Source organism: Psilocybe cubensis, chromosome 2 (genome assembly GCF_017499595.1).
Source record: "Psilocybe cubensis strain MGC-MH-2018 chromosome 2, whole genome shotgun sequence".
NCBI classification, from domain to species: Eukaryota; Fungi; Basidiomycota; class Agaricomycetes; order Agaricales; family Agrocybaceae; genus Psilocybe; species Psilocybe cubensis.
Window position 1 is genome coordinate 168,115 of NC_063000.1, and position 12,809 is coordinate 180,923.

Below are 12,809 nucleotides of genomic sequence, written 5' to 3' on the forward strand. Positions count from 1 at the left end.
GCATACACTATATGCAAGTTATTTCCACAGTCTGCTTATTAATTCATGGCCAGTATGAACAGCACAACAAGTTTAATATGACAAGTTATTTGAAGTGGCATTAAAGATAATAGCTAGATACATAATGTTTATTATTCTTTATTCTATGCCACCACAGTCTGCTAGTCATTCATGCTAAATTTTTTTTGATAACAATAAAGCATTCTATTTACCTCTACTTGCCATTAGAGGTGTATAAAGCATGCAAAACAGTTGGTATGTAATTGATTGTGACTAATTAATAGCCTTAAATCAGTTGAATGAGGTCATTATTATAAAATTTTTGGTTATGAGCGATGATTATCTGCGTCAAAATGTTTAACTTGCAATTAAAAAGTCATAATGTAATGGTATCTAATTTTGTTTTCTACCATATGGCAGCTAACCTATCTACCTAGCTAATATCTAGTATTTTAATTTCCATATCCCCTTGGTAGGAACAAAAACTAACAGAAATTCTATGATAGTAACCGATTATTAAGTCAAGCATACCGGTTAAGTAAAAAACCGGTATTAATCACGCAATTTTGATGGCATCAATGATTTACTGATGGGGACAATTGGCAAGGACATATTTTTGTACAGTGGGTTGTGGGGATAAAAGAACTCGCTTTACTTACATAAAGTTTTGTAATCAATCGTGCTAATATATGGATTCCGGGTGACATGGACATGTATGTCGAGCACAGATATGCTCTTCCCGTTCTTTCCTGGATAATGTCCATTGGATTTACTATCATGCCGCATCCCAAATATCCGGACAACACCATAGCGGAAAAAATTTTGAAAATGGAAAAAATCGTCCTTCAGAAACATCCTCTTCATTGACATTACAATACCACTGGAGTGGTCGTTAACCTATGGTGCCAAGGTTCTTTTGTCCAACTGATTACGACTTGTCAATCGGTGGTAGAGTACATTTTGGGGTATCATAGCAGTATGTCCCCAATGTCATGTGTCAAAACAATGTTAACTTCAATTTTGTTCTACTGCAGCCGGCGTCATGAATTTTGTTACCTTTGAGAAGGTGTACAGCCTGTATCCAAATGCTACCTTTGGACATCAAGTCTCTCTATTGCAACCTTCTGCCAACCTCAAGCGCGCGCAAAAATTTCTTGCAAAATATCATTCCCGTGGCTTGAAATATGTTCTTTCCATTCCATCGCAAACTTTGAAAATGGACCGCCATATCCAAAGCAGGATACAGTCTATCAGGGACAACGTAAATGTTGGGTATAGTTCATCTCGTGGTCATGTTCTCGTTGTGCTGGATTACGATCCTTATCCAGAGTTGTTCTCTTCTGGGATTAGATGGGTTGGCAACAGGCATTGTTGGGTTTATTCTTTGCCTCTTTTACCCAAAGCAAATCAGACTTCCTTTGTTGAAGCCAATTTGTGGGCATTGTTGCTCAATGAATTTGATTATTTGCATTTTGGTGTCCGTCGCATCAGCGGTATCGCATTAGATTTTCACTACACAGCGGCAAATGTTTACCAATTACACAAGTGTGTCAAAAAAGCTATCAAATCCTGGGAAAGGGGTATAAGGTGTGTGCTCTTTAGTTTTAGTATTTGTCAATTTAATTCCTGTAATGTAGGCAAAAAGATGACCGTGTACATGCAACTGTTTTGTATTTGCTATCCAGAAAGGCAGATATTTTTTGGTTGCATTGCCCTCAACCACAAAGCCTCTTGTGGAATGGATATTTGTAATTTCTTCCATCCTTAGTCAAATTTTTGTTCGAAATAAACTTGTGTTCTCGTCCTCATTCTTTTTGTCTTAATTTGTAAGTTTGACTTGCAGATGAGCGTGGGAATATCCTGCGTACAGTGTACGCAGAATATTCCCACGGTCAACCTCTCCCGATATTCAGCCGAGTGTGGGAATATTCTGCGTACAGTGTATGCAGGATTCTCCCATGGGGTGCCAACTAACACCTTCAGATAATTTCTGTCATGAAAATGACTTGACAAATTATTCCTTGTTATTTACAATATTCACGCAAATGGATTGATTGTTCGTTCAGCACATTTATGATATCCTTGTCTTTCTATGTACATATGTATTAATCTTGGGACATAGTATTGCTATTGTGGACTGTGTCCTCATTTAAGCGCATACGTGCCATCCTCTGTTGCGTGTCTTCAATGTCAATCTGACCTTTGTACAGCTGCCTCTTTGTCCTACACAAAACAGCAACCTGTCTTTTTGCTGGAGTATAGCACGACCGCATTCTGAGAATATCAGCTTTCTGTTGGAAGTTATGAATGGCTATGAGACTGTTCAATGTAACATTGCTTACCTCTCTTGCCTCCTGGTCCAAGACAAGTATTCTGCGAAGAGCGACAACAAATTTGTACTTGTTTCCTTGGGCAGGAAATGCAACAAAGGCAACACTGATCTCGACAATGTCTCCAATTCGTATGGAGGCAGGATTATAAGAATAATATCTGTTGCAACATGATATTAGTTTGGTTGTGATGTGTTGTTGGTATTTTCTAAACATACCTGGCTGTTCCTTCAGGAAGTATCTCCTGACGAAGAAACTGTACCTTGTTATCAATTGCGTGGATGAAACTGTCCCCTACCATGGACGCCAACACGTTATCAGGGTCAACCAGGGGATGAAAACCTATGTTGTCAGATTTGTCTTGATATGCGGATACCTTCGTGAAATATTGGCTATGCGCATGGAAAACATTGAAACCTGTGTCTTTGTGAAGAACTGGGTCATAGCCGCTGACGCTGTCCGCGGGAAAATTGTTTGCAAAACGGAGGAAAACTTCTTCTAGCTTTTCCATCACCTTATTGAACACAATGTCTCTGAGTCCCGTGATAGCAATGGCGGTACGTAAATATGGTTGTTGCTTGACCGTTCTGTCGCAGCTGTAACAGTCCTCATTTGTAATTAATTCACCTCAATGGAGTGGACGTATGAAGCAGGCTTTGCCATTGGTGGTAGCATCTTGTCACTAACTATGCCTTGGAGTCTGAATATCACTTCGTCCATTGCACCGATATCCACGTCAAAGTTGGACATATTTATATTATATTATATATATATTATATTATTACAAAGCGTGACGCTGAATCGTAAAGACTCGTCATGCCACGCTCCGCGGTGGCCCACTAAAACAAGTAATGTCAGGATACTGAGACGGTGTGCGGAGTTCAAATATATGGCCATCATTGGCCACCAGCCACACTCGGTGCTCGACGGCATCACAAAAATAACTCAACGAAGCCGATTGGTGCCGACTCAAATACGTAACACAATCCTGCAGAACGTCGCGTCTACCTTGTACGGGACGAGCCCTATGACTCTAATAGAGGACTCGCAACTTAAACTTTTACTATATTTACATAACCATCCAGCGAATCTACACATATATTTCACCTTCTTCACCCTTCGATATGGCACGAGGCCGCTTTTAACTGCTAATATAACCCAAAGCTCGTAATAAATCCCCGCATTGTTGCTTTCTTCCCAAGAACCCCGTCTTGCACTGTAACATAACACAGTTCATGTCCTCTCGCACTCGGGTAACTGGTGAGCATGTTAAGGAACAGGTACAACACTCCATCTTATCCGCACTCCCTCTTTGTACTTGCTCACCTGTCACTTTAGGGGAATGTGGCCTTTAAATTGGGCGACTACGCATTGGCAAAATCTCTCTATACACACGCCATGCGTTTTGACCCCAAGAGCCATATCTACCTACTCAATCGACCCTTTGCGAACCTGAAGCTTAGACGGTAAGATCTTTCTCATCTTCCCCAGCGTCGCTGAAACATTGATCATCATCGACTCCCAATAGATGGGAAGAAGCGGTCGTGGATGCAAGCAAAGTCCTCGAACATTCCCCATACAATTTGAAGGCCCTATTAAGGCGATCACAAGCTCATAGGGAATTGGGACAGTGGTCGGATGCAAAGAAAGGTGTGATGAGTTCTTTTGAACACCGACTTTTTATTGCAATTAATTGAATCACTTCAGATATCCAGACTTTTATGGCCCATGGAGGAGATTCCCAAGTTGCTAGTAAAGAATTAGAGAGCATCACAAGCGCACAGGAAAGCAGTCCAGTACCAACGTCAACGCAGAAGCTCGAACATGCCATGGCTCCTCTATGCAGCGAGATGCTAGTTGACAACCACCCTTCTTTTATCATCAGCAACTCCACCTCTATACCCAAAGGTGTCGGTGCATTTGCCACACGAAATCTTAAATGCGGAGAATTGATATTATCAGAAGTCCCCACATTCACCATCTTGGAAAATCTTTCTGAACGTGCAAAGGTTGCCTCAATTGAGTCGGAGGTCCTTTCACTTTCTCCAGTTATACTTAACCAATATCTGTCCCTCCATAATTCACATGATGATTGCGGCTGCGACCGAGGCAATTCAATCATAGTCGGAATATACGCCACCAACACTTTCACTTTAACTGACAATAAAGCAGGAATTTGCATGAAGTCGTCCAGGTTCAACCATTCCTGTGCGCCAAATGCACGATACTCCTTCAACGAGCGCAAAGGACAGATGACAGTGCACGTGTTGACTGATATCAAGAAGGGCGAAGAGATCTTTGTCATGTATATCATGGGCAGGGGTCTCTATGGGACACCTTCTTCGCGCAGGCAGAAGGTGCTAAGACAGAGGTACCATTTCACATGTGCATGCAAAATCTGCTCCCTTCCACCCGCAGAAGCAATGATGAGCGATTCCCGGCGCGAAAGGCTTGATGTTCTGTGGAACCTCATACCTCGGTTTACGCCCACGCAGGGAATTCAGCGGCTGAAAGTCATCGTCCAAGCCGTGCAGTTGATGAAAGAAGAAGGGTACCACGCAGATGCAGATGATTACACAAACGATGCGGGTGTGGTGTGCGCATACCATCGCGATTGGGAATCAACAAAGTACTGGACGGAGATGACATATAGGATTAGGGTTGAAGAGTTTGGAGAGGATAGTTCGAGGGCTGAGGAAGTGAGAGCCGCATATCTTGATCCAACTTCGCTTCCGATGGCCGGAATGGGGCCGTACTTGCCTTTCAATCATATTCGACTATGACAGGGAATTGTAGGGAATAATATTTGCAAATTCGTTGTAGTGGAGAATGAACATAGTTTACAACATGTATATGAAGACCGCGTAGACAAGTGTTTAAGAAGGACAGTCATGAATGCATCTCGAGTGGTGGGAGGTGGTGGAGAATGAGGAACTGGAAAACGCGTTGACGTATTTGTTCTTGTTATTAGGCACCGGGCAGAAACGGTTCCGGGTTCCGACATAGCGCGATGCGGCCTTTCCATGTGTAGCTTTCATCACCGTCACTCCCACATGTCGCTGTCAACGCTCTTAGTTCTGCGACCCCTTCCGCACCACCATATCACCACACCACCACGCAGCACATCTCAAGTGAACACCCACGTACCCCGTCCTGCCATGACCCATCAACTCAAGTTTAATCCGCTTGCCCTCGCATGCAGGGCGGTGCATTATCTATCCCGATTGACAATGAGTGCTGAGCAGTTGAGGACACAAGCCCACGGGAGGACTAACAGAATGTAACTTGCTGTTTCTGATTGATTCATGACTATTCGAAAGTGTGTTGCTGCCATACATTTGTGTCCCGACGGCAGTCCAAAATTATTTGCACTAAGAATGCCTCAGGATTACGCTGGACTTGGACTTGGGCTCAGCGACTGCATCATCGACGTCATAATCGTAGCCCAATACCTTTGGATGGCTTTATGTCTATGTGTCTGGCTGGCTGACTTGTTTTGTACCCCTGTGTTTGTCTCTGTCCATCTGTGAGTCTTTTTATAATTGATTTCAAGGAAAATATAATGGGGGATGAGACCGCCCCATTCCTGTGTGCTAAGCAAAGAATGTGTGTTGCCAGACACACTCTATCAGTATCTCACTGTCAGCGCGTGTGCAGCAGGGGATGCGTTTGAAAGGGATTATGTCGATTGCTAATTCTCACGCGCTTAAATAATCCGCCTTGTTATCCCTGTTCTCATTTTCGTTGGTTTACGTTTATGTTTATGTTTACGAGATTACCAAACGGCCCTCAACAGAGCCGCCGGTGTGTAGCAGAGGAAGGGGCCCGAGGCCTACCCTGTCCTACACAGAACGTCGTGGCGCGGTTGTTGCCGTCACTTTCAACCTCTTTGATTCTCGATTGTACATCACATTGGTGTGATCCATATGCAAATTTATAAAATTGATATATATCCATCCCGACTACCCCTTTGCTGTCCAACTATCTGGAAATGCACTAATATTCGGATTATATATAGGACAAGTTCTCAGCAGGTTTACATGGGAACCGTGCTAGCAGTTGCAACATCAGTTCGACACTCAATATTATAATTGGCAGGGGGAAACTAAAACATACAATTTAATGTCATGCTGGTTATCGACGTCTAGGGTCTCGGTCGGAAATATCGAGGACATGAACACCGCTCATCTCTATGCTCCCTTCATAGTTCTTGGAAGTCGTATTGTTGACATTGAGTAACAAACGATTGCATAGAGTCGTAGATAACGACACTGCAAAGCCTAAAGGGGCGTCGAAATATTTCTGCAGTAGCAAAGTTCAGTTTAGGTTCATGAAAGAATGAACTGAAATAGCATTACTGGAGCGACCATGAATATTATCATGCATGCAAGGTATGTGCTCCCTATGCTATAATTCCAACACGTAAGAACAGTGTAACTTTTATTAACAATGAGCAGCACTCACGCTATAAAATAGAGCACTGAATTGCGCACAATAACGTGGTGAATTCTCATATAGAGTGTATATTGAGCACCGTATAATCTTTGGTTTTGAATGCTCTTTGTGATAGCCAAACCGCACAGCAGACCTTCAAAAAAAATAAAAGGGATCCACCAGGAGTACAGGTAAGATGGAATACTGTCAATGATACAGAATGTCCCCGAAGGGGTTTCAAACGCTTGTATCATGTGTTCTTCAGGGGTAAATAAAGTTATCTGGAGCGTTCTAAGGGTCAAGGTTTAAGTTTACTAACCTCGTTTCCCCCAATAGTAAGCAATATTAAGTATGGCTCCTGCCACCGTGCAGGATATTATGAACAAAGGTAGCAAACATGCCAATAGTCGTTTACTCTGGTTGAATAAGGCATACAAGCGAATCTGCAGGACGGCTTTTAACAAGAATTAGATACAATGTTGGGTAGAGACCTGATGGTATAAGTAACCTTGAGGTATAATGATCCCTAAGAGGCCTGTCCATATTTCAAAATCGAAAAATTTCACACCTATTGATTCGTCACTACAAAACCTGACTAACGACTTGCACAGCCATTTTTTATACTCACAGCTTAAATATCATAGGTTAATGTATCAACAGTAATCAATTGAGATGTATAGGCGTGGACCTACAACTGCCATGAATGGTAAGAATATGCATTGCCAATATTACAACTAATACATACTTCTTGGCTTAGATTTCCAGAGAAAAAGTCTGATACAATGTAAATTAGTGGAGCAATTTAATAATGAAACCACAATTAAATACTGTATAAGTTGAACCTTGTATTGAATGAGATTTCAGCCATTAGGTACATTGATAACTGTGTGTCACGTACGGGGTCACTCCATTGATATAATAGCGATTCTAATCAAGGTGAAAAAATCAGCGCTTATAAAACTCATTACTTTGTTTAAAAACATTATACCAAAAGGAACAAAATTTTGACCAATTTAAAATTTCTGTTCTTAAAACAATGTTTTAACAAGCATGTTCTTGACCTTATAGATTGGTCACACAATAGCTTACCCAGAAAAAGGCGATCTGGACAATGATATCAGTTTTTCTCACAGAAAATTGAACGGATCCTTACCTCCTGGTCGAATGTTAAAACTATTCGGGCGAAGATTCAGATTGACAACATGTATACGGTGAAAGATGATGTACATACAATAGTCATATGAAAGAATGCAAATTGCAGACACTATCATAGAAATATAGTACCCGTTAGAATTAAATAATACAGACTTTGGGGCACTGTAACAGACGTACACCTGGCATATTTTGTCCATTGAATGATTTTCAACACATCCACAAATTCAGCCATTTCCGGCTGACTAAACGTAGGAGGAAGTGATAAAGGCTCCATTTTGTTGAGTATATCACGAAGGTGGGCAAAACCGAAGAGACGGCTTTTTGTATCTTTTTGAGTCAGATAATCAAAACTATATAATCCGGAAGATTCATTGGTGCTGATGGAAATTAAGACTCAAGGGCTTCTCGTGAGACCAGTTGCTAGATTTCAACTGATGGAACCTTGATATATCTCAAAGTGATGGAATGCCGCTGGTAGTAGTATCTAGCAAGTTTAACTGAATGTCTGTCCTTACAAGCAAAGCATTGAGGAATAGAATTCTTTCTTGGTTTATACCCTTGCTTCTACTAAGTATTATCTCTACACGTCCTTTGATTTCGCCCGTTTATGACAAAAATTCAATGCTAGATCATATAATTAGTTCAATGGTATCAAGATGTGCATGTACAGTTATAGTATGATCAGCAATTCATTCAACCATCTTAGTTATACTTACCATGTTTTCCTCAAACATCAACTCTCACAACATATATTTAAGTACTCACATACTCTCCACCTGGATACCAAAAGATTGCACAACAGATATCAGCATTTTGATGATGTGCCGTCTACATTCGCATGAATATTGAACCTCGGTACGCTCTCCATCGTACATCTATATCAAAACACCATTTGATGACAATTATATAAGAGAAAACTGTGAAATCTGACGAAATATATATCTTTTAGTCTCTCTCTTTTCAAATCAAGCAGGTACCATCTCGGTTTGGCGCAGTATGGGATATTTTTAAGTATTCAAATATTCATCCTTCGTTATATCTGATGGTCTTTTTGTTAGTCTATACCATTTTCAAAACCTGAGATCGTCACCCTGTTGGCTATTTTGAGGTATTTTACCCTTCTTGGAAGTATATCAATCAATAATTCACGGCAGCTGTCCAGGAGTGTTGCGGGCGATACCTTCCACCATTCTGAGCCAATCGTGAGCGTCAAACTAGGATGCCGTGCCAAGGGTGACGCCACGTTCACAACAAACACAATACGCCAGCGACCCTGATACCACTGTCCAGCTTCATCCGGCCTTCACCACCACCGCCAACGCCAAGCATATCGTCTGCGCTGCCAACCAGTTCAATGCGTTATACAACTCTTAACTCCTGTACGACATGCGCATATGCTTTTACAATGCCAAAAACCACATTCTTTTGCTGAATTTGACTACCCCAACTGTCTTTGACAGCATCACCACCGAAAAAGGGGCAGCTGCGCAACCCTTCCCATCATCAAATTTGTGCGCACGATATGGAATTGCATTCCGGACGTTCTTGTCGCTCTCACATACCGTTTTTACTGCAGTTTGACACGCTGTTTACCTACCCGTTCGTGTCGTCTCCATTAGATGGCATAAAACCTTCACAAGCGGGTGCGGATGTGAATCTCAAAGACCCCTTTTCGTCTTCCACGCAACATATGAACACAAATGCAAATGGTAGTGGGGTATTACCAAGTTCACGGCATGATGTCCTTCCCATTTACCACATCATTTTAATTTCACTTGCGGACATTTGCTCGGCGGGATGGACCTTTTTTTTGTGGTGGTACTGTGCCTTGTTCATTTCTTTGAGTTGGACATTGTACATCACTTTCAGGAGCACTAAATCATTTTTCATTAACTATGTACCCCACAAAATATAACTGGTACAAATTTTCTCGGAAAAGTATTCATATTTTTTGGCAGCATAGGACCTTGTGGCCAGTCCAGCAGCACTTGCCGTTCCCGCAGTCGGATGTTTCAGTTTCGACGTAGTCGTTGTTACATCCTATGCAGGTTTGAGCTGCCCTCGACCAGCCTACGTTTTTTCCTTGGCATGAACCGTTGCAGAACGGCGCAGTACCGTCCCAGTAGCATCCTTGAGCAGCGAGCTCGTCATCGGATAACGCAGTTGAGTCTGTCGCTTTCTCAATGCTCTCAGCCGCAAATGCAACGGAGACAATTGCCAAGAAGAAGGTGATTGATAATTTCATGCTGGTAGGTTTCGCTGTCGAGGTTATTATCAGTATCTCAGACCAATAATTAGGGCTTTCAGTGTAGCATAAACTCACAATGTAGTTGCGAACACCGCTTGGGCAGCATATAGTGTGTCGAATGGCTTCTTTATAGGACAAACACCTTGAATCGTTTTCCTATACTAGCTAGATTGCTGTATTTTCCATCCTACATTAGTCAGTCTCCTTAGTTCATATATAATAAACCAATTCCACGATCTGCCACTTAATGCGTTTAAACAAGTACTGGTCTCTCCCTATCCGTTAGCAACTGCCGCCGCAAATCGGAGCCGCACTTACGTGCTACACGTGTTTGTTCTTGTTATGCACCGGTTGGCCTTTTTCCTCCTTCGCTTTCACGTGCCGCATTTGTTTCTCCCCAAGCAGGAGCTGCCGCCAGCACGTCCCTTCCACGCCACTCAACCAAAAAACATTCAATCAAACGAAGAAAACACCGCCATGATCTTCGACAAATTCCTATAGCTCATCTCAATACTCACTTCCTGGGACATGTTTCGCACTAATCGCATTGGCGGGTGCGGGATACCCATGCCTCCTTCTCTTTCCCGGGGGACACTTCTCCCTCCTTGTCAACAACGCCGAAATTGCAATGTCTGGGAACACTCTTGAGGTCTGCAAACCCCATTCAGAGGGATAGCCTAGGACGATTGATGGTTTGACATGACCGCATCGGAGTCGTTGTCGTCTGGGTCTGCGGACGTGTACGCCATAACTGGAGTTGCGTTCGACACGAATTTGACTGCTACATTGCGGGTGGTGCGGGTGGACACTCTGCTCTGGTACGTAGAGGCCAGTTGGTCTTTGTATTTGGGGAATGAGTAAACGCTGTATGTAATTTCTGAGTATCTGTCTTTATTCTTGTAACAGCTCACTCGAATGCTCCCTGCAGAATTGCCTTGCCCAAGGTTTCTCTTCCCTTAGAGTATAGATCTGCATCGACATACCCCACCCACTTAGCACTGTACTCAGCACTCAGTACCAGCACTCACCCACTTATCTTCGTCCCCATTCTTGCGTCTTGAACATTAAACCACAGTCCGCCCCAAACTCAAATAAAAACGCCCCCACCGCACCATATCCAACTTTTACTGCAACATGCGCATGCGCCCTAGCTTTTCGGTGAATCGTGATAGCATCAAGATGTCCTCCGATGCTCTGTGGTTCCTGACTTGTGGATCACGCATGATAGCTTATCAGATGGGCCAATAACTGTCGCGACCGATATCTCTGAGAAGATATCTTTTTCGAACATTCGTTCAGCTGTAGTGCATAGATAATGCATCGGTGGGTGACTCCATGTCGCATGCATGTCATGAATATTTTATCTTCTCCGATCGCCTCTCTCCCGTATAGCTGCCCAGAATCACTCTACCATTCCCCATTCATCCCCTGTTATTCCCGCCTTTAAAAACTCTCTCTCTTTCATTTATAATCTTCTCTCCCCTTGTTGTCGTTTTGAATGCCCTTGCTTCTGCGACCTCTCCCATATCACCACCACACCACACACAGCACATCGCAAGTGAATGTCAATGCACCCCGTCCTGCCGTGCCCCATCAACCCAAATTCAATCCTGAACCACTCGCCCACGCATACAGCACAGCGTACATCTGGATTGATACTGAGAGCTGAGCAATTAGAGACACAGGCCCGCGGGTGAAAGATATGACTGAACTTTGCATTGGCTGTTTGCAGAGGGGTTGCTGTCGGATCCCCGCGTCCCGAAACAAGCCCAAGATTTGGGTTAGGAACGCATCAGAATTTCACTTATGAATTTGGGCGCAGCGGCTGCGTCGTCTTCGTAGCTCAAATCCCTCGGGATGGCTGTATGTCTATACATCTCTGTGTCTATCTCGCTAGCTTGTTTTTCGTGCATTTATGCGTTTCTCTATGTGCCGGTGTGTCTGTCTGTGCATCTGGTGCGGATGATTCAATCCAGCAGGACACCTCCAATAATTTCTGTGCCGTCTCACGTCCACCCTACTCTGCTCCATTGTCGGGGGGTCTTCTGTCGTCATAAAAGTTGTGTTCTGCGTCCTGCATCGTAATATATGGGTGTTTACGTACGTGTCTCTGCGACTGTATAGTCGTCTGCGCCCATATGTGAAGTATGATGTAAGAGTGAGTGATGCACACAGTCTAGGTCGTCCGTCATCTGTACTGTTTGTGTCTCTGGCTGGCTGGCTGGTTATTAATTTTAGTTGCCTGTCTATCAAGCACACATTCACTGTGATGTACGCCGATACCGCTTCCCTTTCTATGCCGCCACAAACCATATATCCATGAATCAAAAATTATCTCCTTCGAACCTGTGTGCTTGAATTGATTGCAGGACACCATGCAGTAAAACTTGTCTGCAAAGACTTTTTGGCACCACTAAGGACTTGTCCCCGGCCATTCTGCAGTGAGCTATATATATCAAGCGCAAAGCAGTGCTTGTCACGCTGTTGACAGACACAGGCGAGACGTTCGAATATATATAAGGATGATTAGGCGGATATTTCACACTGCCTGCATCCCGTTTTGCCCTCACCTAACACATCGTACTCCATACGCACTCGTTCCCTCAGACCAGCTCTCCAGCGTCTTCCTCTATCATCTGGGC

The 12,809-nt window shown here is 43.2% G+C and overlaps 3 protein-coding genes across 3 annotated transcripts; 2 read left to right on the top strand and 1 right to left on the bottom strand.

Annotated features, from left to right (window-relative positions):
• Positions 1 to 1,042: 1,042 nt before the first annotated feature.
• On the top strand, positions 1,043 to 1,974 carry JR316_0001580 (uncharacterized protein; the record flags this gene model as incomplete). The annotated part of the gene is made up of 2 exons (XM_047887383.1): positions 1,043 to 1,580; positions 1,844 to 1,974. 2 exons carry the CDS (start codon positions 1,043 to 1,045, stop codon positions 1,972 to 1,974), a joined length of 669 nt encoding a protein of 222 aa, XP_047752306.1.
• Positions 1,975 to 2,105: 131 nt separating this feature from the next.
• JR316_0001581 (uncharacterized protein) lies at positions 2,106 to 3,080 on the bottom strand (the record flags this gene model as incomplete). Its single annotated transcript, XM_047887384.1, has 4 exons — positions 2,106 to 2,291; positions 2,343 to 2,490; positions 2,549 to 2,937; positions 2,958 to 3,080. 4 exons carry the CDS (start codon positions 3,078 to 3,080, stop codon positions 2,106 to 2,108), a joined length of 846 nt encoding a protein of 281 aa, XP_047752307.1.
• Positions 3,081 to 3,565: 485 nt separating this feature from the next.
• JR316_0001582 (SET domain-containing protein 5) lies at positions 3,566 to 5,153 on the top strand (the record flags this gene model as incomplete). Its single annotated transcript, XM_047887385.1, has 5 exons — positions 3,566 to 3,610; positions 3,669 to 3,796; positions 3,859 to 3,980; positions 4,038 to 5,029; positions 5,127 to 5,153. 5 exons carry the CDS (start codon positions 3,566 to 3,568, stop codon positions 5,151 to 5,153), a joined length of 1,314 nt encoding a protein of 437 aa, XP_047752308.1.
• Between the last annotated feature and the right edge of the window lie 7,656 nt (positions 5,154 to 12,809).